This window comes from Palaemon carinicauda, chromosome 7 (assembly GCF_036898095.1).
Source record: "Palaemon carinicauda isolate YSFRI2023 chromosome 7, ASM3689809v2, whole genome shotgun sequence".
NCBI lineage: Eukaryota > Metazoa > Arthropoda > Malacostraca > Decapoda > Palaemonidae > Palaemon > Palaemon carinicauda.
This window is the reverse complement of record NC_090731.1, coordinates 11329931-11353819: the sequence shown is the minus strand read 5'-3', so window position 1 is coordinate 11353819 and position 23889 is coordinate 11329931. Positions and strand designations below refer to the sequence as shown.

General features: G+C 38.9%; 2 protein-coding genes across 5 annotated transcripts in view; one reads left to right on the top strand and one right to left on the bottom strand.

Annotated features, from left to right (window-relative positions):
- LOC137643848 (recQ-mediated genome instability protein 1-like) overlaps positions 1–23889 on the bottom strand; it is a 301889-nt gene that overhangs the window by 262342 nt on the left and 15658 nt on the right. The gene's annotated exons all lie outside the window — the stretch shown is intronic.
- LOC137643843 (dual specificity phosphatase 29-like) overlaps positions 1–23889 on the top strand; it is a 29665-nt gene that overhangs the window by 4726 nt on the left and 1050 nt on the right. For 2 of the 3 annotated variants that reach the window (XM_068376566.1, XM_068376568.1), the window contains exons 2-4: positions 3657–3874; positions 6018–6241; positions 6680–10907. In XM_068376566.1, the coding sequence (XP_068232667.1) occupies positions 3744–3874; positions 6018–6241; positions 6680–6876 (552 nt within the window). In that variant the 5' untranslated portion in view covers positions 3657–3743 and the 3' untranslated portion in view covers positions 6877–10907. Of the gene's footprint in view, positions 1–3656; positions 3875–6017; positions 6242–6679; positions 10908–23889 lie in introns of those variants that run through there. The other variant, XM_068376567.1, reaches the window with a different exon arrangement.

The following is a 23889-nucleotide window of genomic DNA, read 5'->3' as shown; positions in this document are numbered from 1 at the left end:
CTGTACTGGCTACGAGATTTTCTATTCACGAGTGGCGAGGTTTCCTCCTGGTCTTTTCCTTCATGTTTGGTCGTTACGCGAATGAACCAATTGTGTTTTCTCCTTGCAAGACAAGGACCCCTAATGCTCATTCTCCAAGATCGTCCTTTGTCATGGGTTTGGCTACGTGCCTCGATCAGGAACCATACATTTGGCAATGTAGTTGGGACTTGTGATTAGGAACCACACAATCGGGAACCACACAATTGAGAACCTTGCGATCGGGTACCTCACGATTGAAACTTACGTCTCATTCTTTGGGTGATAGTTACTTTCGAGTCGCCATGGAGCTAGTATAATACTGAGCAGCGGACGAAATATCCATTCCAAACAATAGGAATGTTCTAGCAGACAAGCTCAATCACCAGGGGCACGCAGTAGGACCAGTGGGGTCCCCACATTTGATCCATAACTTCCAGTATCAGCTCTCCAGATCTAGAAAACTTCCAAGAGGCTCCTCTCCATACCAGGGATGTCTACAACATTTGGGAGACTTGTCAATGTAGTACACCAGATATTTTGGGATGCCTTTGCCTTTCTGCCCATTTACCTGATTTACAAATTACTCAACAATCTATGGAGGATATCAATATCAGGATACCCTGACGGATCCCAAGTGCTCCTCTTCCGATTTATCGGTAGAACTACAGTACCTGTCGTTTGTTAGTGGTATCATAGAAGGGATATTTTTACGTTCATAGCCTCTCCACTATGGTTTGCAGTTCTCCTCGTCTTTCTTCATCGATGGGCCTCCACTTAGTCTCTGCAGTAAAAGGTTGTCACTCAGCACTTGGCCAGATCTCTGACTGAAGAGCAGGGACCCTTCCCCTTTTGGAGGATCAGCCTTGGCTCGGGAGTAGCTTCGAATGGTCTTCCCTCTCCAGGAACTTGAGCCCCTTAGTGATATTGCTCAAGTCTTTAGAGTTTCTTTAAGAGGACCCTGATGAACCCTTACCGGACATTAAATTATTTCTAACCCCAAGACTACTCATGAGCCTCGGGGCTATGATAGGCGTACTGCATGACTCTTTTTATATCACAAGTCATTTCCAAATGGTGAAAGGACTTCCTCTCCTTTCTTTGAGAGTTTGTTCCCCAAGAGCCAGGATGTAACCCAGCACAGCTTCAATTTCAAGTCCTCCATCACTTCTTTACAGTGTTCAGGATGACTCACTCCTCTGTCATGTGAGTACAAGATGATGCCTCTTAGAGAGATGCATCAGAGAGACTTTCCCATGCCAAAATGGTTAGGAATAAGATATCTAAGAACTTTTCTTCATCTAACTCCTGCAGACTCGAAAGAGAAGCTTGGCCGATTAGTGACAGAATTTGGAAGGGTATGTGAGAGAAGGAAGTTGAGAGTTAATGTGGGTAAGAGTAAGGTTATGAAATGTATGAGAAAGGAAGGTGGTGCGATGTTGAAGGTCATGTTGAATGGAGAGTTACTTGAGGAAGTAGATCAGTTTAAGTACTTGGGATCTGTTGTTGCAGCAAATGGTGGAGTGGAAGCAGATGTATGTCAGAGAGTGAATGAAGGATGCAGAGTGTTGGGGGCAGTAAAAGGAGTGGTAAAGAATAGAGGGTTAGGCATGAGTGTAAAGAGAGTTCTGTATGAGAAAGTGATTGTACCAACTGTGATGTATGGATCGAAGTTGTGGGGAATGAAAGTGACGGAGAAACAGAAATTGAATGTGTTTGAGATGAAGTATCTGAGGAGTATGGCTGGTGTATCTCAAGTAGATAGGGTTAAGAAGGAAGTAGTGATGGTGAGAACAGGTGTAAGAAATGAGTGAGCAGTTAGAGTGGATATGAATGTGTTGAGGTGGCTTAGTCATGTTGAGAGAATGGAAAATGCCTGTCTGCTAAAGAATATGATGAAAACAATAGTTGATGGGAGAAGTGCAAGAGGAAGGCCAAGGTTTGGGTGGATGGATGGAGTGAAGAAAGTTCTGGGTGACAGGAGGATAGATGTGAGAGAGGCAAGATAGCATGCTAGAAATAGGAATGAATGTCGAGCGATTGTGCTGCTTCCTCCAGTCGCCTTAGATGACCGCTGAGGTAACAGCAGTAGGGGATTCAGCATTATGAAGCTTCATCTGTGGTGGATAACAGGGGAGTGTGGCACCCTAGCAGTACAGCTGAACTCAGTTGAGTCCCTCGTCAGGCTGGGAGAAGCGTAGAGAGGAAAGGTCCCGTTTTTTTCATTTGTTTGATGTCGGCTATTCCCCCGAAAATAGGGGGAAGTACCTTGATATATAGATAGAACTCTTGCACCTTTAGACGTGTTGATCCAACGAGAGTATGGAATGACTGTCCTGGTTCAAGTGCATGAAGTCAGATGTACTGGATCTACCCTAACATTCAGTAATAACCAGCGAGTGGTGTTAGTCCTGGAGAAAGGAGTCTGCTATGACAAGTAACCTTTGCTGCTCACTACCTATGGGGGTTTAACCATGTGTCCCTGGATAACCTTATCCATGATCCTACTGTAGCTATTCAACGAGTCATATTGCAAACCTAACTCCATCAATGGACGAAAATATTTTGTCTTAGTGGTTGCGACAGAATTCTAGGAGGAAAAGTAAGAATGTATCGCCATTCTCCTTTTCGTTTTCACCTTTTATTGGGGTGAAACAGTTGTTTTGTTATATGCTAGACCGGATTCTAGATGCAGGCAGTTGGATAGCTTTTCTTTATAGACGTTTTCTAAGTTTTATATTGAAGTATCACCCCTATCCTCCCAGACAAGGGATAGGATGGAGGGTATGTATGCAAACCCATATCTCATAATGACTATACATTCAGACATATCTGTGCAGATGTACGTTCTTCCACGACTGCTTACCAGTTTCCGATTTCTTATAGTGATTATACATTGTCATATCTGTGCAGATGTACGTTCTTCCACGACTGTCTTACCCAGCCTGCCACCTGTGACATCTTCAAGCTCAGGTAGTTAGCAGGTTGATAGGATCATGAATTTCGCTCCCCCACAAAACCGAAGTGCATTGGTATTTCCTGGGTTAGTAAACCAGTCAGTTTGGTTATAGGGACTACAGGTAATTCCCTTTTAAGGATGAGTGTCCTATTAAAGGGCGAAGGGATTTGTAATTTTTTAGCAACAAATCACAACTTTTTTTGTAATAATTTGCATTTTTCCTAACTATACAAACCTGAGTCCAAGGTACACTGCCAGCCTCAACTACCCCACAAGTCCAAGGTTAAGGTTAAAATTAAGGTTAATCTACTTGTGTATTAACTACCTTGCTTAAAGTTTAAATGGCTATACCAGCTTCTCTGAAGTCAGGCTCCTATTAAAAGAATTAGGTTTGTATAGTTAAGAAGAATACTAATTACTATACCAGATAAAAAAAATTTTGAAATTTTTGTTGTGATTCCCATAACTTATGCTTTAAATTGGTACCTTTATGTATAAATTTGTAAAATCTTTGCTGAGAGTATGGATGGTAGATGGTGCTCTCTGTATTTAGAACTGTAACTTGCAGGAGGCTGTTACTGTAATAGGAATTTATGCATTTCCTTCCTCATAAAGATTTTTAATGGAATATGTGAAATATGATATAGTTAAATGTAATTTGAATATCTTCTATTGAAAGGCTGAAGTACTTCAGGACCACAGTTTATTACATATCTGTTACTACAAAGTTATTCAGAAGTTGAATCTTCTGAATGCTTCGAGAGTAATGGCTGGGATCAGGAAAGTAACCTTAGCTAGAGATCTACAAAGTGTCTTGGATCAGATTCGGCCTACTCCCAGATCTGGTCTAGGAGAGGGCATGGACGAATGCTACCCAAATCTGTATGTTGGTGGCTTGTAAGTATTTTAATCTCTGTTTATAATGTTTGTTGTGCAAGTATACTAAGAAGGCCCTCGACTTACAAGCATTTGACCTACAAAAACATTCAGAGATATAAACAAGGCCAGCGGAAATCATATACTGTACTGTATCTCATATATTGTATCAAAAGTTCATATACTTTAATAAGATAAAGAAATACTGAAATAAAACAATATTATAGAATTTGATACAGTAAGCAAAATGGCATTTTGCAATAACTTGATATTTATTTCATATAAAACGGGACTTTTTGCAAACGTTTATAGCTGTAAATCGTAGGTATGGGTCAGGTTAGGCCTACCCTAGGCCATAATTTAACATAATTCAACTTACAAGAAGCTTCTTGGAACCTATTACGCTTGTAAGTTGAGGACTTTCTGTACAGTATGTCTAGATTGGTTATTATATTTTTGTTGTGCTGTAACTTATTTCTTATAAGAATTTTAAGAATAGCAAATGTAGTACATTTAATAGGGCTTGCAGTTGCCAGAAAATTTCAAATCAATCAATCAATCAATCAATCAACCAATAGGGATGCAGTATTTTCATAAGAGTTTGCTTATTCATCAAATGGGCAATAACAGCAATTTGATAAGGGAGGAGGAGTAAGTTGTGTTGTTTTACTTATTTAGGTGAATGTTACCTGGTAGTCGTCATGTTTTAACCATCAAAGCCTGTGGTTATATGACTTCTATTAAGAAATTATCTCTCTCTCTCTCTCTCTCTCTCTCTCTCTCTCTCTCTCTCTCTCTCTCTCTCTCTCACTTCGTAAAAGTGGGAAGCAGTGCATGCCGATACTTTTCCTAACCCAAACAGGAGGAAGAAGTCGCCAAAGCACAGGATGACTGTTCAAGCAGAGTCTCATGAGACATCAACTGATCCTCTTGCATGGTTTTATGGGAGTACAATATTAATACTGTATCACACTCGGCCCCAGGAAGGGTTTTTTGCTACTATTTACAAGAGCTACCATCTGTAGGTCTCATACAAGACAGTACTACAGATCAGAACGTTGGCAGCCCTCATTGTCCCTCTCCTACCACAAAACGATCCCATGATGCTTCAGTGACTTCATCCACTGTCCATTGATTCAGCAGAGGTCTGATTAAGTCTCATGCACGGGGCACTTTGTTCTCAGACCCAGAATTTCCTACTATGGAAACTGCTTCCAGGATTGGCCAAGCAACTTCCTGTTTGACCTGGAGCTCGACATACCCGAACAAACGGAAGGCAAAGACTTTTCTGGCACTGCAGTCACTTTACCAATGGGCCTTAGGATCCTGAAAGAACACGAGGGAAGAGAACCTGCTCAAAATCTTTCAAATGTTTCTTTAGTTCTTTACAGTCAACTTTCCCAGTGGGAAAGTCAACTGGGGACCCATGATCAACTTTCTTTTTCAAAAAGAAGACTGCAAGTACTGTACATTCGGCTCTCAGGAAGAAGACTCCTCAGGCTCACTGAACCTAAATGATATATGCATCTGGATACCCATCCTTCGGTCCATCAGAATTATTTCCTCCTCGTTCTCTTGGCTTTGGTTTTCAGCTTCAAGCCAGAGCTTCAGTCTGTATTGTGCTTTGAGCATTCATGCTTACTTATATGGTTATCATATTGGTGTGACTTTACTAAGATTGAGCAAAAGTTTTAAGTATTTTTAAATAGTTTGCTTTTTTTCATAGTCTTAACGATTGATTGCAGTGTGTTTCAAATACAAAATTAAAATATTGCATTCCCAATGTACAGTTGTGTTTGAAATTGACTACTGTTTTCAACTTTATAGGTAACATTTCATTTAATGTTCATTTAACATATGCAGTTACTAAAATATTGTAAATATTATAGAAAAGATACAATACATTGATAGATACTTTACAATTCCATAAATGCAATGGAATATAGTAGTGTATAAGATTATTTGAAATTCTACACTACCCTGGAATATGTGGCACCTAGAAAGGTTGCATAATTTTTAATCTTATAACATAATTTAGGTGATTTTTATATTAATCTTGTATCGGTTTATTTTGAATGGGATGAATTGCTAAGTAACTTGTTCATGTAGCCTGTAAATGAATTGTTTTCATCCTTATCTTCTTTCACCATCTCCTCCTTTCCAGAGTAGCTGCGAGAGACAAGGCGTGCCTTCAGAAACATGGAATTACCCATGTTCTCAACACAGCCGAGGGCAACGATGTAACAGCCGTAGGCACAGGTGGAAAGTACTATGAAGATGTTAATATCAAATATCTAGGCATGAAACTAGTTGACATGCCAAGTGAAAATGTAGCTCGGTTTTTCACTGTTGGGGCAGATTTTATTGAGGACGCTCTTTCTAGTGGAGGTTAGTTGAGTAGGAAAGGTTAATGTCAATATTTCTTAAAGTTTAGCCTTTACCAAACTTATTACTTTTATTACTGAAGGAGTTTTCTTTTCATTACTAAAGACCTTATTTCTTATACAGATATTACGTTATCATTACTGAGAGCAAAATTAATTTTCAGTATTGAAATGATATATATATCTTCTATTGGCTTTTTATGGCAAAGCTTATTTATCTTTAGTACAATACTGTACTGCTATTTCTCTTTTATTATATACAATGCAGCCTATCACTTATTAAATAGCAATGATAGTCATTTTGATACTAGCGTCAGTTATTTTATTATGATAAAGTATATCAAGTCTCTTTTGGCTCTACATTTGATTTACATCATATATTGTCCTGCTGTAAAACAATTTCTATAATAAATTATAGATAATTTTTGGGGGCCTCTTTCAGGGAAAGTTCTTGTGCACTGCCTCATGGGTATATCACGATCTGCTACAATTGCATGTGCCTTCCTGATGCTCAAAAGAAATATGTGTGCTCTGGAAGCTCTAACTACTCTACGCAAGAATAGAGCCATCTTTCCAAATGAGGGTTTCTTGCAACAGTTAGCAGAACTGGATAATAACCTAAGATCTCAACGGAAATGATGTGATGGGGTGACTATTTTATTTTCATTATTATGGTCTATGTAGGTATTTCTTCTTTTATATTGTTGATGTACAGAAAATAGTTTTCTGTTCATGAGTTTTTTCAAATTTTTTTTGTGGTTTGAGCTCACATCCAAAGTACCATTCTGTTGTGATCTTAATTGAACCTTTAATTGCATCCTTACAGGAATGATGTGTAGTGTAAAATTTTCTTGTATCCGAGTCTTGTGGTTATTTCCATCTGAAGCCATCTTTTATGCGAAGTATTACTCTGTTACCATGGATTTGTCTGTGCATGATTTGTTGTTTACTTGGGGTCATGTACAGTGTAATAAACACTCTATGGTTAATTGTTTACAGAATAACAATAATAATTAGACATTTGTCTTGCTGGTGGATGTTACAAGATATAGGATCTTTCGTGTCACTTATCCTTACATGGATAAAGTAAAACCTTTTGCTATTATTACATTCCAAGGCCCTGTTGAGATTTTTCTGACTGCTGTTCTCTCTGTTAATGACAGGTTGTTGGTATGGAGGAGTAGCCCTGTGCACTCTCCTATCAAAGACTTTCTTTTTTCTTCAGCTGTAACGAGTGAGGCTGTTTAATCTTTTTCTCATACTTAGTTTGAATGGTTGACATTGGCTTCGGGCTAATAATGGAACGAAGTAAGAATGCAAGTGTAAATTGGACACTATCACTTTATGGCTAATCTGGTGGTGGATATGCTTACTCAGCAACTTAGGGTCATGATTATTTTCTGTTATCCCCTTTTACCGAGTGTAGATCATGGCCTTTAGTTAAGGGCGGATGCATTCTTTGAGAAGTGAGAAGGCTTAGTCTTCTCTGGCGCCATTCTTGGTAATGCTCATGACAATGTCAGAGAGACTATTTAACATGTAGTGCTCCTCATTGAGTTAGCCCTTTGCTGAACCATCTTGGTGTGTGCCACTGGCCTGGTCCCGTTGAGTATGCTTCAGGAGCAGGGGAAATTTCTACAGCTGGGAGGTTTTTCAGGGTTGGTGGCGTTTAAGGTAATTGCCCCACTCCAACCATGCAGAAAGCTCTTACTTGCAGACCACCAGTGACGAATGACCCAAGGAAAACTTGGCCTCCGCAGGTTTTGCTGGTAGACCCTTAATGTCTGTTTAAGGGAGTAGTTAGCTAAGGCTTCTCAACCCTGGTATCCTCAGTGCCAGTGAACCCAGCGGAGACGCTGGAGATGCAGCGCTAATCCCAGTGCCAACAGTGTCAGTGAAACCAATACCAGTAACCCACTAGTGGTGATCCTGACTGTGCACCTTGAGTCACGAAAGCAGCAAGTAGTCTGCTAAGAAGTCTTCCACTCCTATGGAAAGGGACATGCCAAAGCTGGAAGGGTGTAAGAAGGCTCTGGGGCTGATAAACGTGTGTCGTCCTGGCACCCGTCTTCTGTGATTAGCTTCAGTGCCTGTTGCATGTGACTGTTTGTGGTTTTTTGTTGTTCACCAAAATACACATTGACTGTGGTTCTTGGTTCTGGTTCCTAAATGTGTTTAATGCACAAGTAACGATTGCAGTCAGTTTATCAATTACTGTCAAGTGTTCCTTACTGGGTGTGGGGCACTGCACAAACCTAAACACAAAATATGAGACAACTAAAGGCTGATGATATGAAATAATTTACAATCATTACAAAGAGCCTACAGGATAACATATTGATAGAAAAAAATTCATTTTTGAAAACTAATTTGTATTCTTCCCAGCTATATACCTTTTATCAAGTATTTTACAGCAAGTCTTTCCTTAAGGGGATTAGATCAGAAGGAACACCCTTCTCGCCTTCCGAATCAGCAGCCATGGAGACTTTGTCATGGCCACTTTCCATGTAGTCTTGAGACTTGACAAGAGGTCAAGTGCTGTAACATACCCGGTACTTTGTGAAGACGATAGGATTATCAACTCCTGACTCGTGGGAGAAGTACATGCTGTGTGATTGAAAGCAGAAAAAAATTTCAAATTTGGTTTTGTACCTGATTAAATGTTCCTAGTCTTTGAGCTACAGATACTATCCTTGTTTAATTTCCCCATCTATCATGGACATTATATATACGTAAGGTATTCTGAAAATGTTGTTTAAGCAAAAGTCCCTTGAATATCAGTAAGATATTTATTTCACAGCACTTTTATTGTTAAAACTCTACCATATGTGATTTAACGGATGGTTTGGAGGTTCAAGAAAAGTTCCAAGTTCAATTTCAGTGGAAAACAATGAATATAGGGACTTCAATGGTCCCCTTGGTATAGTGAATGGGTTAATAATAGAGGAAAGTTCATGAGTTTGACCCTTTTCATTCTAGTTTAACTGGCTACTTGTGTCTCTTTCTTGTCCACATATGTGGTTGTACAGTGCTAGGTATGTAATTAATTCTAATAATCATGCCTTCTATATCATAAGGCTCAATACTACACAGTACTGTATTCTAGAATTTTTAGTCCTGCTATGACCAAATTGTGGAATGATCTTCCTTATCAGGCAGTTTAATCTGTGAAACATCAAAGGTTCAAACCTGCCGCAAATGTCGTACTGTTGAACAGGAGGACATAAGTTTCTCTTTATAGTTTATATATGAAATAGCTATTTTAATGTTGTTACTGTTCATGAAATGTTTTATTATAATTGTTCATTACTTCTCTTGTAGTTTATTTATTTCTTTATTCCCTTTCCTCACTGGCCTATTTTTCCCTGCTGGAGTCCTTGGTCTTATAGTATTCTGCTTTTCAAACTAGGGTTGGATCTTATCTAGTAATAATGATAATATAATGTTTCATTCTTTTTATATTAGCTAGTTGAGGGAAGCCTTTTATATGTGATATAGATAGACAGTATGTGTTCTTTGTGCTTGCTTGTAAAGTTGGTTATTTTTGTACTATATAAAGTAAACTTACTTATTGAAACTGAATTAGTTAGGATAGAAATAATAGATTTTTGTAGACTGGCATCACAGCTATGGATATCATTGCCAAGATAAGTAAGAAATTAAATTATATGTATTCATGTGTGAATGGAATAGCTTAAAACACAACCAAGCTTGTGTTGTTATAATAAGGCTGAATAACTACATCTTGTAATATATACAGACAAGTTGTGAACTTGAGTAAGGCCAAAGAAATATTAAGGATTATGTATATTTGGGGTGAATAATGATATACAGTACAGAATTGCTTTTACATTAAGGTGATTCTGAAACCTGAAATATTTGTATTGTATAACAGATAAATCTTTTATTTCATGCAAAATTTCTATCATAGTTAGTAAATGTTTGCATATAGAGGATGCTTTAGTTAAGTTTTACTGGAAGCGAAAGTAAGAGCAATCAGTCATGGCGTAAATTATACTGGTTTATTAATTTTTAGCATATTACTACAGTATGATACCTTTTAATTTATTCAGTCTAGGAAGAATCCAGTTCAGTAGTCTGTAGTAGAACTATTGTGTAGATTATGTCAAATATTTTCTTCATAGAAACTTATTAAAATGATTAATTTGTGTTGTGTTCAAAGTATTTATTATGAATTGTTATACACAAACGACATTAATTACACACTGTTACACAAGGCTTCAAAGTCAATAAATAACATTTTGGTATATGAAACTTCCAGACACTTCTTGCTGGACCTTTTAACCTATTTTGTGCATTAGTTAACATAATGAGACCATTTTTATAGTAGGTGATCGGATTAGTGTATAGTGATATTTAAGACCACCATTTTTTTCATAGCAAAGTTTACCAGTACCTCTACCTTAGTTTTACAAGGGATCACGAATGATTATCAGGGTTACCTGTGTTTAGATTACCTTTGTTGATCTATACAGCAGTTGATAGTTATCTCTGTTATGGGTTTTTTATATTGCCGTCAGAAGTAAATAAGCTTTAAAAAATTATCAAAGTAAATTAATTTATAATAGAATGGATGCTAGAGTCTTTTGCATTATTTGGTATTTTTGAATACATTCTGGATAGTGCATTTCACCCTTATTATTGATGAATGCCTGTATGATATATATATATATATATATATATATATATATATATATATATATATATATATATATATATATATATATATATATATATATATATATTTTTAAATATTTAACTTAGCCGGTGAATATATAATAGCTGCTGCTCCAGCGGCTCGACAGAAAACACACACAAAAACTCGCGAGCGATCGCTATGAAGGTTGCGGGTGTGCCCACCAGCGCCAACTATCGGCCAGATACCGCATATACATGTAAACAGACCCAATTTTTTCTCTGTCGGCCTTAACGACAAGACGTATCAATACTCGCTGTATAACCTGGAGTTTTCTCAACATATTTGGTGAAGTACTTCCTTTTGGTTTGAGCTTTCGCAGTGCAGGTGTTTTATCTTCAACTTAAATCTTGAACTCGTTATTGGATAGATTTAATTTTTGATGACTTTGAATTGTTTTTTGGACTTTCTTTGACTTTTAAATGGCCGACCCTTCCCTTAGTACGGAAGTGTGTTTTAGGCTTTTAGCAATTATCTTATCACGTTATAAATTAATTATAGATTTTCCTCTATATATTTTATATCTCAACCGCCTTTATTAGGCCTCTTCGATTAGCTTTCCATTTATAATAAACATCAAGATAAATTTTAATGATTTGTTTATATGCGACCTTTCCTGAGAGTAGGCGGTCCTAACTTGGAAACCGAAGTTAAACAACGTTGAGCCCTTTCAATCGTAAATAACTTTTACAGAGCAAATGATTTAAAACTTATTAAATGAATATTTTTTAGTAGATATTTTATGAAAGATTTTCTTTGAATAGTCTTCGTACTGTTTCAAAGATGAACTAACGTTTAGTTTATTTATGCTACGCAGTTTGCGCTCTATCGTTACGATAGAGAGAGAGAGTATCACGGTTTCACTTTGCAGAAAGAGTAAATCGATTCTGACGTTTTGTTCATTCTTCTTTCAAAGCTTAAATGTTTTAAATACTATTTTAAAGGAACTTTTTAATTGAAAAACCTTTCAGTTTTTTCCTTTGGTCAAATAACCTGTTTATTGACGAAAGGTAAGTGGGCTCTTCTCTTCAGTGCGAAATCAAGAGAGAGAGAGAGAGAGAGAGATAGAGACGGAGAGAGAGAGAGGAGAGAGAACGTTCCGATCTTTATTCTCGTCCCAAGCGAGTAACGTTGTTCTCGAGTCAGTTTTTTTTGTACTCTCGTCCCTAGTCTCTGTACGGGGAGAAAGGATAAAACGTTTTTAGTTTTTATTCTCGTCCCAAGGCACTGTACGGTGAGAGATTGAAAACGTAGTTTTGAATGAACTAGTGTTTAGTCTCCTTCCCAGCCACTGATCTTTTTATCTTAAAATATGTTTACTGTTTTTTGCTTGTATTAATGTGCTTACATTATACGACTGATTTCGCAATTATAACCTTTTGATGAGGGTAGAATTGCGTGCTTCAGGTAGAAATCAGTTTTATTCATACCTAATGTGAATTGTTAAAAAATTTGATTTCAGTGAAATAAGTGCAAAACAGAAAATCGTAGTGATAAAGTGATAATTGCGCAAAGTGTTATCAGTGTTGCGACCGAGGGTTCGTCTGTTCGTGCCTGTCGTTCGCCTAGTCCGAGACCTCTTGCAAGCTCCCAAGCCCAGGGGAGAAGTAATGTCGTACGACTTATGGGTTCGAGAGGACTTGATCAGCGAACAGACGTTCCCTTTATGGCTTCAGGCGTGTCTCATCAACACCGCCCCTACCATAAGACGAGCGAGACGATTTTCTCCTCGTCATCCGAAGGCTTTTCGCATAAGAAACCGTGGAACAAGGTTTCGAGGCCCTTTAAGCGAAAGTCAGTCCTTTCAGGACAGGTCCAGCGTCCTGGTTTTAACTATTAGGACAGCTCTGACCCTATGCAGTCATCGGAAGACTGCTCGCTGCCTAAACAAAAGCGTAACACAGGCTCCGAGAGTCTTTTTGTAGGCAAGGTTTTGCAGTCACAGACGTTACCCTCGTCTCTTACCACAACCATTCCCGTTGATCCTAAATGGGTTGTACGGCAAGACATGCAGAATAAGCTTGCCTCTCTTATGGAGGACTATTCTGCTGAGCAGGTTCACGATGATCCTCGCCGCTTAGCTGATCGAGATCCTGGCCGTCAGCCGCCCAAACGAACCTTTGCTCGTCCTGTTGACGTTGACGTTACAAAGTCACGTCAGTCACGTTTTGTAGAGCCTCACTCGATGCAGTCCAGTGTTGACTTTCAGCCGCTTGTGGACGTTCAGCCGCTGCCGCATGCTCTTGTTGACGTTCAGGACGTTCGCCAACCAGCGAAGTTGACTTGTTTTGACGTTGAGCGTCAAGCACCGCAGTCAAGAGTTGTTTTGACTGCTCAGTCTAGGCAGTCAAGGCAGTCTCGAGTTGACGTCGAGCGTCCTCCCGCACCTGTTGGTTGTTGCTGGTCAGTCCTTTAAGCAGTTACATGCCATAGCGTCCTTGACTGCTACTGTTGCTCCTTTGCGTGTGGACTCTGCTTGTCAAGCATTGCCACCACGGCAGGTCTCTCCCTTGCTTGAGACTCGGCTATTGTCGGACAAGGTTCCTTCAGATGAGGAAGTTGCTGTTCCCCCTCCTACTGATATTCCCTTGAGGAGCCTAAAGCTGCTCAGCCCTCTATGGACTTTAAATAAATCATGCTGATTTTTAAGGATCTTTGTCCGGATCTTTTTGTAACTGCTGCTCCTCGTTCGCCTAAACGTCAGAGCTTACACTAGGCCTAGCTACTTCGAAGCCGTTGTTTTATAAGCTAGTGCTCTCTCGCTCTTCTAAGAGAGCTTTACGTTTGCTAGGCGACTGGTTTATCACCAGGAGGAGTTTGGGGGAGACAGCCTTTGCTTTCCCTACTTTTAAGCTGGCTTATAGAGCGAGAGTCTGATATGACACGGGAGAAGTTCTCGGCTTGGGAGTTCCTGCCTCTGCCCAGATAGACTTCTCAAACCTCATAGACTCTCCCTGGCGCCTGGCCATGAGACGCTCCAAGATTTTATGGTCGACTTCAGAGCTAGACCATCTCCTGTTAGGAGTTTTTTCGAGCGTTTGAAGTTTTGCTGTACAATTATGTCATGCATAAACAAGGCTTTCAGGGATGGCTCCAATGATCTAACAGCCACGTTCTCTGCAGGAACAAGTCCCTCAGGGATGGCTCCAATGATCTGGCAGCCATGTTCACTGCAGGAGTACGTAAGAGGCAAGTGCGCTCAATGTGTTCATTGTCAAGACAAACTTCACGATGAAGTCTACCAGGCTGTCTTGACAGCATTAATGGAAGGCGACTGGATGGTCTCTCTCGACCTTCAGGAGGCATACTTCCACATTCCTATACACCCGGATTCCCAACCGTTTCTGAGGTTTGTTTACAGGAATGTGGGGTACCAGTTTCGAGCCGTGTGCTTTGGCCTCAGTCCTGCTCCTCTCGTGTTTACGAGGCTCATGAGGAATGTGGCAAAATCCCTCCATCTATCGGGAATCCGAGCCTCCCTGTACTTGGACGACTGGGTTCTCAGAGCATCGTCCAGTCTTCGCTGTCTGCAGGATCTACATTGGACGTTGAGTCTGGCCAGGGAGTTGGGACTTTTGGTCAACCTAAAAGTCCCAACTTATCCCATCCCAGATTATTCTATATTTGGGGATGGAGATTTGCTGTCCAGTTTTTTCGGGCTTTTCCGTCTGCCACCGAATAGAACAAGCCCTGCTCGAAGTCCAACTAATGCTGAAAAGAAAACGTTTGTTCAGTCAGGAGTTGGAACAGTCTCGTAGGGACTCTCTCATCCCTGGAGCAGTTTGTCTCACTAGGGAGACTACACCTTCTGCCTCTCCGGTTCCATCTAGCCTCTCACTGGAACTAGGACAAGACGTTAGAGACGGTATCATTCCCAGTCTCCGAACCAGTAAAGGCATGCCTGAAATGGTGGGACAGCAATATCAGTCTGAGAGAGGGACTATCCCTAGCAGTCAAGAACCCAAACCACGTGTTGTTCTCAGACGCGTCGGATTTGGGTTGGGGTGCGACCCTGGACGGTCGGGAATGCTCGGGTCTGTGGACCTCAAGTCAGAAGAGCATGCACATCAACGGCAAGGAGCTATTAGCAGTCCACTTGGCCCTGATGATATTCGAAAGCTTCTTCGAAACTAAGTGGTAGAGGTCAACTCAGACAACACCACAGCTTTGGCGTACATCTCCAAGCAAGGAGGCACACACTCCTTCACGCTGCTCGAGATCGCAAGGGACCTTCTCTTATGGTCAAGAAATCGAGGCATCTCCCTGTTGACGAGATTCATCCAGGGGGACTTGAACGTCTTGGCAGACTGTCTCAGTCGGAGGGGTCAGGTGATACCCACGGAATGGACCCTCCACAAGGACGTGGACAAGAGTCTTTGGGCTACTTGGGGTCAACCCACCATAGACCTCTTTGCCTCCTCGTTGACCAAAAGGTTACCAATCTATTGCTCTCCAGTCCTAGATACAGAAGCAATCCACATAGACGCGTTTCTACTGGATTGGTCTCTTCTGGACTTATATGCATTCCCACCATTCAAGATAGTCAACAAGGTACTGCAGAAGTTCGCCTCTCACGAAGGGACAAGGTTGACGTTGGTTGCTACCCTCTGGCCCGCGAGAGAGTGGTTCACCGAGGTACTTCAATGGCTGGTAGACTTTCCAAGAAGTCTTCCTCTAAGGGTAGATCTGTTACGTCAGCCCCACGTAAAGAATGTCCATCAAAGCCTCCCCGCTCTTCGTCTGACTTCCTTCAGACTATCGAAAGACTCTCAAGAGCTCGAGGCTTTTCGAAGGAGGCAGCCAGTGCGATTGCAAGAGCGAGGAGAGCTTCTACCATTAGAGTATACCAGTCGAAGTGGGAAGTCTTTCGAGACTGGTGCAAGTCAGCATCTGTGTCCTCGTCCAGTACCACTGTAGCCCAAATCGCAGATTTTCTTTTACATCTGAGAAAAGTTCGCTCCCTTTCAGCTCCCACGATTAAGGGCTACAGGAGCATGTTGGCTTCGGTCTTTCGACATAGAGGCTTAGATCTTTCCAACAATAAAGATCTCCAAGATCTCCTTAAGTCTTTCGAGACCTCTAAGGAACGTCGTTTGGCAACTCCTGGATGGAACTTAGACGTGGTCCTAAGGTTCCTCATGTCAGACAGGTTTGAGCCATTACATTCAGCCTCCCTGAAGGATCTCACCCTCAAGACACTTTTCCTAGTGTGCTTGGCTTTGGCTAAAAGGGTCAGTGAACTTCATGCCTTCAGTAAGAACATCGGCTTTTCTACAGAAAAAGCCACTTGTTCACTTCAACTTGGTTTCCTGGCCAAAAATGAACTGCCTTCTCGTCCTTGGCCTAAATCTTTTGATATTCCTTGCTTATCAGAGATCGTAGGCAACGAACTGGAAAGAGTATTATGTCCTGTTAGAGCTCTTAAGTTCTATTTAGCTCGTACTAAGTCATTACGAGGTAAATCTGAGGCATTATGGTGCTCAGTTAAGAAACCATCATTGCCTATGTCAAAGAATGCTTTGTCATATTTTATCAGATTTTTAATACGAGAAGCTCATTCTCACTTGAATGAGAAAGACCGATGTTTTCTTAAGGTTAAGACGCACGAAGTTAGAGCTATAGCAACCTCCATGGCCTTCAAGCAAAATAAATCTCTGCAAAGTATTATGGACGCGACTTTTTGGAGAAGCAAGTCAGTGTTCGCGTCATTTTACTTAAAAGATGTCCAGACTCTTTACGAGGACTGCTACACACTGGGTCCATTCGTTGCAGCGAGTGCAGTAGTGGGTGAGGGTTCTACCACTACATTACCCTAATTCCAATATCCTTTTTAATCTGTCTCTTGAAATGTTTTTAGTATTGTTTTTTGGGTTGTACGGAAGGCTAAGAAGCCTTTCGCATCCTGGTTGATTTGGCGGGTGGTCAAAGTCATTTCTTGAGAGCGCCCAGATTAGGGGTTTGATGAGGTCCTGTTGTATGGGTTGCAGCCCTTAATACTTCAGCTCCTGGGAATCTTTCAGCATCCTAAGAGGATCGCTGGGCTTCGTGAGGAAGACAGACTAATAAGGCAGAGTAATCGTCTAAGTCAACTTCCTTACCAGGTACCTTTATATATTTGGGTTTTGTTATGATATAAGTGTAAAAAACTCTAAGCATATACGCTGTAAACTTAATTAACTCTGGTCTCTACCCACCACCATGGGTGTGAATCAGCTATTATATATTCACCGGCTAAGTTAAATATTTAAAAATGATATTTTAATTATAAAATAAATTTTTGAATATACTTACCCGGTGAATATATAAATTAAAGGCCCCCCCTTCCTCCCCGATAGAGACCCAGCGGGATGAGAAAAATTGGATCTGTTTACATGTATATGCGGTATCTGGCCAATAGTTGGCGCTGGTGGGCACACCCGCAACCTTCATAGCGATCGCTCGCGAGTTTTTGTGTGTGTTTTCTGTCGAGCCGCTGGAGCAGCAGCTATTATATATTCACCGGGTAAGTATATTCAAAAATTTATTTTATAATTAAAATATCATATTGACACTTCTTGAAGAAATTACTCAAAACATTCAATGATTGGAAAATGAACAACCCTAATTGAAGTTATATAAAAATACTCTAAGTTCAATAAATATGATCACACTTCTCCAGCACTTTAATACATTTCTGTTATTCAGCAAACTTTAAAACCATTATTTCCTCCAGAAATCGGAAATTTCCTATATGAAAGATTTTTTTTTAATGTTATTATTGTTCTTGAACTTCTCTTTTTGTTTTCCCTATTTCCCTTCCTCAGTGGGGTATTTACCCTGTTGGAGCCCTTGGGCTTATAGTATTCTCCTTTTCCAGCTAGGGTTGTAGCTTAGCAAGTAGTAATAATAATAATAATAATAATAATAATAATAATAATAATAATAATAATAATAATAATAATAATAATAATAATAAAAGTATCAAAACTAAAAGTTCTGCTATAAGAAAATACATAAGCAAAGCTTATCAATACAAATTCATGCAAATACAGCTGAATGCATAGTAGGCTACAGTAATAACGTAGTATATTTGGGACATAATCCAAATCAGATTAACAAGAATTCTAACAGCAACTCAATAAAAAGGATATTCTTATCTTATCTCCCAGAGGTAACATTTATGACAAAAAAATCAGTGAGATTTCGATTGTATACCCCATGATTAGTACTCTAAGGCTTGATTAGTTATACAGCGCAGAGCTGAGCAGATCTTTATACTTATCGATAAAGAATAACTCGGATAAGATGAAAAAAAGTTGGATGGCTGCGTATCAAGAGGAAATGTATTTTTGTAGAGATGCAGACCAAGTTTTAATATGAAAATGTGAATGTATTATGTATATTTCCTGTTTGATTCTTTCAAAATATTCCTGACATTCTTTTGTCTACTTCCATTATACACCCTTATTCAACAAATTATACAATGGATGTGTAATTGTAGACAAATTCTGAATGAAATTCCCATAAAATGTTACTAAACCTAAAAATGATTGTAATTCCTTAACATTTTCTGGCACATTTGTTGATTGCACATCTTTAATCTTTTCTTTAGTTTTGTGAATACCTTTGCCATTAATTACAAAACCTAAGTATTCCACTGAATCAACTTATAAAATACATTTTCTCTTATTTACTCTAATGTTATGTTCCTTCAACTTCTTCAGAACTGTTCGCAATCTTTCTCTATGTTCTCTTGTGTCTTCTGAGAGAAGAACTTAGAATACAGATGTTTTTATATAACTTCAGTTTGGGTCGTTAATTTTCCAATCATTGAATCTCTCCCAACAGCATAAAATGCATTGGATTTTTTAATTCTTATTTTCTTGGTGTTATGGAAATGTTATTGTATATAAGTATGTTCTGTATTGTAACTAGTTCTGTGTATCAGATGTGTATCTTTGAATAAGCAATACTGGCTGTAAAAGAATTACCGGTACTTTGTGTATGGATGGACACTATTTAATAGTCTTTAGTGTACAGTATATGTTGAAAACTTATTTCTTGTACAAGTGAAATGTCTTAAATTACTGTAAATCCTTTTTTTATACAAAAAAAGCTTTAATGTCTACTTTCAACTCTTTTTGATAATTTGTGATGTGCCATGACGTTGTTGTTAATCAAAAAAAAAAAAAAAAAAGGAAATGAAAACATGATTATTCAACTTGTGACTACAGTGTAGTACTGTACTAGCATTTTACAAAGAAAAAAAAAATAAGATAAATAAAAAACTTAAAATTCTTAAGTTATACAGTATATGAATTTGACTAAATGGTTGAGTTAGAGTTTATGGATTACATTTGGTGATTGTTTTCAAGATACAGAAGAGATTTGTGTTTGAGATAGAATAAAAATTCATGTACAGAATAGTGTATGTATTGTCTGTCAAATATTATCAACACTTCTCTGGAAAAGGTTAGCTGCAATCCATTGACATTAGATGTTTGCCCGTTTGAACAGGTGGAAATCATGATGTGGCAATCACAGTACTAAAATTTCTATTGCTGAAAAGCTGGTCATTGATTGTGGTGTGTGCTCGCAGTCTTAGAATGATCCTCATTAACTGTCCTTTTTTTTTTAATTTCAAAGGAAAATTTATCTATGGGAGTACTTCCTGCCCTTATAGAGAATGCTGGAGTGAATAAGTTTGTCTTGATCTTTGCTTATCATTGGTACAGAAGCATGTAAGATATATTTCATCTGTAGTGAGGGAAATTATTTTTGTCTCAATAAAGACATGTTACCATCATTTGTCTTGTTTTTCTGCATGCTTGTGGATTGAAGTGTTCCTTGCACATGGCATGAGTCTTTCCCCTGCACCACAATTACTTTATTTACTGATGAAGTATAAAAAAATAAGTGGTATTAATATTAGTAATACCCTGTAATTACTGCACTCTATATTTAAAGGAAAAAAATATCTTGCCTTCTTTTCTTCAGTTTTTTTATGAAAATATTTAGTTTTTTTATGTTTATTTATTCTCCCTTCTCTGTTTCTCTCCTTTTATGCCCAAAAAATAGTGAATAATGATAATCAGCTGTCATTATTGATATGAAGGATGAGCTTGATAAGCAGTATCAAATACATTGGTTGAAGATTGGAGACTTAAGTAATTTTTCAACTTCAATTTAGTAATGATAAGAAGGAAACTGGAAGACTGTGTATCCTTATCGAACGGAGATGGCTTACGTAAGGCACAGTCACGTTCTTCGACCTGGGTCTGCAAGCACATTTCTCTTGCCTGGAATGAAGCGAGCTGACATGGACACCAAGTTGTCTTCCGTGCATCTGACATAAGGTCGGATTTAATATTCATATTTAATACTTTGGAATGAGCGACGTAATGGCATATGTTGAACATATGTAAGGAGTGGTATTACTGAATGCATTATATGGTAGGTCCATGGGTTATAACGGAGATCCTTTTTAGTAACTCGAGTTTGTTCTTGCACAAAAACAAACCATTGACTTCAGTGACTTCAACAAAGCCACTCTTCTATTAAAAGACTTGGGTATGTTATACTGTAATTTGATGAAATACAAATTGATATAAAATATTTAATTCTGATATAAGTCAGAACACACTTTTATAGAGTACTGTATGTAAGAGCTTTTTGCCTTGACATGTAAACATGATTATAAGAAACACTGAGGACTTAAGTATGGAATGGTAAAGTGAAAAAGAAACAAGAATTATGCATATAAGTATATCGCTCTTTATATTTTTATATACTGTATATGAATAATATACATACAGTATATATATATATATATATATATATATATATATATATATATATATATATATATATATATATATATATATATATATATATATATATATATATATATATATATATATATATATATATATATAATCCATTTCTGAGTGGGGATACCTAAACGTGATGAAAGGGGTTGCGTATCGGAATGATCAGCAAAGCTGTACTAGTCAGGGCCACCCATACGAGTTTGGTTTGCTATGAGCAATCGGAATAGTCTCTCACCATTCCCAATCCGCAACAGCTAGCGTGGTGGTGGAAAATGGCCAAACCCCTGACAAGAATTGACATGTCTGAGACCTTTGTCCTGACCATCCATTGCATTGAGATCTTCCAGATTGTACCATGATGTATGTACTGTAGTACTAGGTATGCAGTTAATCATATTAGTCTTGCCTTCTCCATCATAAGGCACCACCATAATACACGGTATTCTAAAGCTTTATTCCAGTTGCAACCAGATTGTGGAATTATTTTCCTAATCGGATATGTGAATCATTGGAACTTTATAAGTTCAAACTTCTAGCAAATGTTTTTTTGTAGGAACAAACAAGTCTCGTTTCATAGTCTACATAATTATGCCTTACCTATTTAATGTTGTTACTGATTTTTGTATATTCTTTTGTCTATTTCTCAATTATGGTTTATTCATTATTTCTCTATTCATATATATATATATATATATATATATATATATATATATATATATATATATATATATATATATATATATATATATATATATATATATATATATATATACATATACAGTATACATATATACACATACATACATGCATATACCAAGGCACTTCCCCCATTTTTTTGGGGAGGTAGCCAACATCAAACAAATGAAACAGAAAAGGGGACCTCTCCTCTCTACGTTCCTCCCAGCCTAACATGGGACTCAACCGAGTTCGGCTGGTACTGCTAGGGTGCCACAGCCCACCCTCCCCCATTATCCACCACAGATGAAGCTTCATAACACTGAATCCCCTACCGCTGCTACCTCCGCGGTCATCCAAGGCACCAGCGGAAGTAGCAGGGCCTACCGGAACTGCGTCACAATCGCTCACCATTCATTCCTATTTCTAGCACGCTCTCTTGCCTCTCTCACATCTATCCTCCTATCACCCAGAGCTTTTTTAGCAGACAGCCCTTTTCCATTCTCTTAACATGGCCAAACCACCTCAACACATTCATATCCACTCTAGCTGCTAACTCATTTCTTACACCCGTTCTCACCCTCACTACTTCGTTCCTAACCCTATCTACTTGAGATACACCAGCCATACTCCTTAGACATTTCATCTCAAACACATTCAATTTCTCTCTCTCCGTCACTTTCATTCCCCACAACTCTGATCCATACATCACAGTTGGTACAATCACTTTCTCATACAGAACTCTCTTTACATTCATGCCCAACCCTCTATTTTTTACCACTCCTTTCACTGCCCCCAACACTCTGCATCCTTCATTCACTCTCTAACGTACATCTGCATCCACTCCACCATTTGTTGTGACAACAGACCCCAAGTACTTAACTGATCCACCTCCTCAAGTAACTCTCCATTCAACATGACATTCAACCTCGCACCACCTTCCCTTCTTGTACATATCATAACCTTACTCTTACCCACATTAACTCTCAACTTCCTTCTCTCACACACCCTTCCAAATTCCGTCACTAATCGGCCAAGCTTCTCTTCTGTGTCTGCAACCAGTACAGTATCATCCGCAAACAACAACTGATTTACCTCCCATTCATGGTCATTCTCGTCTACCAGTTTTAATCCAAGTCCAAGCACTCGAGCATTCACCTCTTTCACCACTCCATCAACATACAAGTTAAACAACCACGGCGACATCACACATCCCTGTCTCAGTCCCACTCTCACCAGGAAACCAATCGCTCACTACTTTTCCTATCCTAACACATGCTTTATTACCTTTGTAGAAACTTTTCACTGCTTGCAACAACCTTCCACCAACTCCATATAACCTCATCACATTCCACAATGCTTCCCTATCAACTCTATCATACGCTTTCTCCAGATCCATAAACGCAACATACACCTCCTTACCTTTTGCTAAATATTTCTCGCATATCTGCCTAACTGTAAAAATCTGATTCATACAACCCCTACCTCTTCTAAAACCACCCTATACTTCTAAGATTGCATTCTCTGTTTTATCTTAATCCTATTAATCAGTACTCTACCATACACTTTTCCCACCACACTCAACAAACTAATACCCCTTGAATTACAACACTCATGCACATCTCCCTTACCCTTATATAGTGGTACAATACATGCACAAACCCAAGCTACTGGTACCATTGACAACACAAAACACTTATTAAACAGTCACCAACCATTCAAGTACAGCCACAGCCCCTTCCTTCAACATCTCAGCTCTCACACCATCCATACCAGATGCTTTTCCTACTCTCGTTTCATCTAGTGCTCGTCTCACTTCCTCTCTTGTAATCTCTCTCTCATTCTCATCTCCCATCACCGGCACCTCAACACCTGCAACAGCAATTATATCTGCCTCCCTATTATCCTCAACATTCAGTAAACTTTCAAAATATTCTGCCCATCTTTTTCTTGCCTCCTCTCCTTTTAACAACCTTCCATTTCCATCTTTCCAGCCTTCCTTACTCTCTTCACTTCTTTCCAAAATTAATTATTCTCTTCATATGAATGACCCAATCCCTGACCCCACCTCAGGTCAGCTGCCCTCTTTGCATCACTTACCTTGCGCTTTACTTCCACATTTTTCTCTCTGTATCTTTCATTCTTCTCTACATATTACTCAGCAGCCATCCTTCAAAAGCCCTCTTTTTCTCTTCCACTTTTACCTTCACTTCATTCCACCATTCACTGCCCTTCCTCATGCTGCCTCCAACAAACTTCTTGCCACACACATCACTTGCAATCCCAATAAAATTTTCTTTTACTAACTTCTACTCCTCCTCTAAATTACCAATTTCTCTTACTTTCACTTCGTCATATGCCATTTTCAATCTTTCTTGATATTTACTTTTTACCCCGGTTTTATCAGCTCTTCAACCCTCACTAGCTCCCTTTTACATTCACCTACTCTAT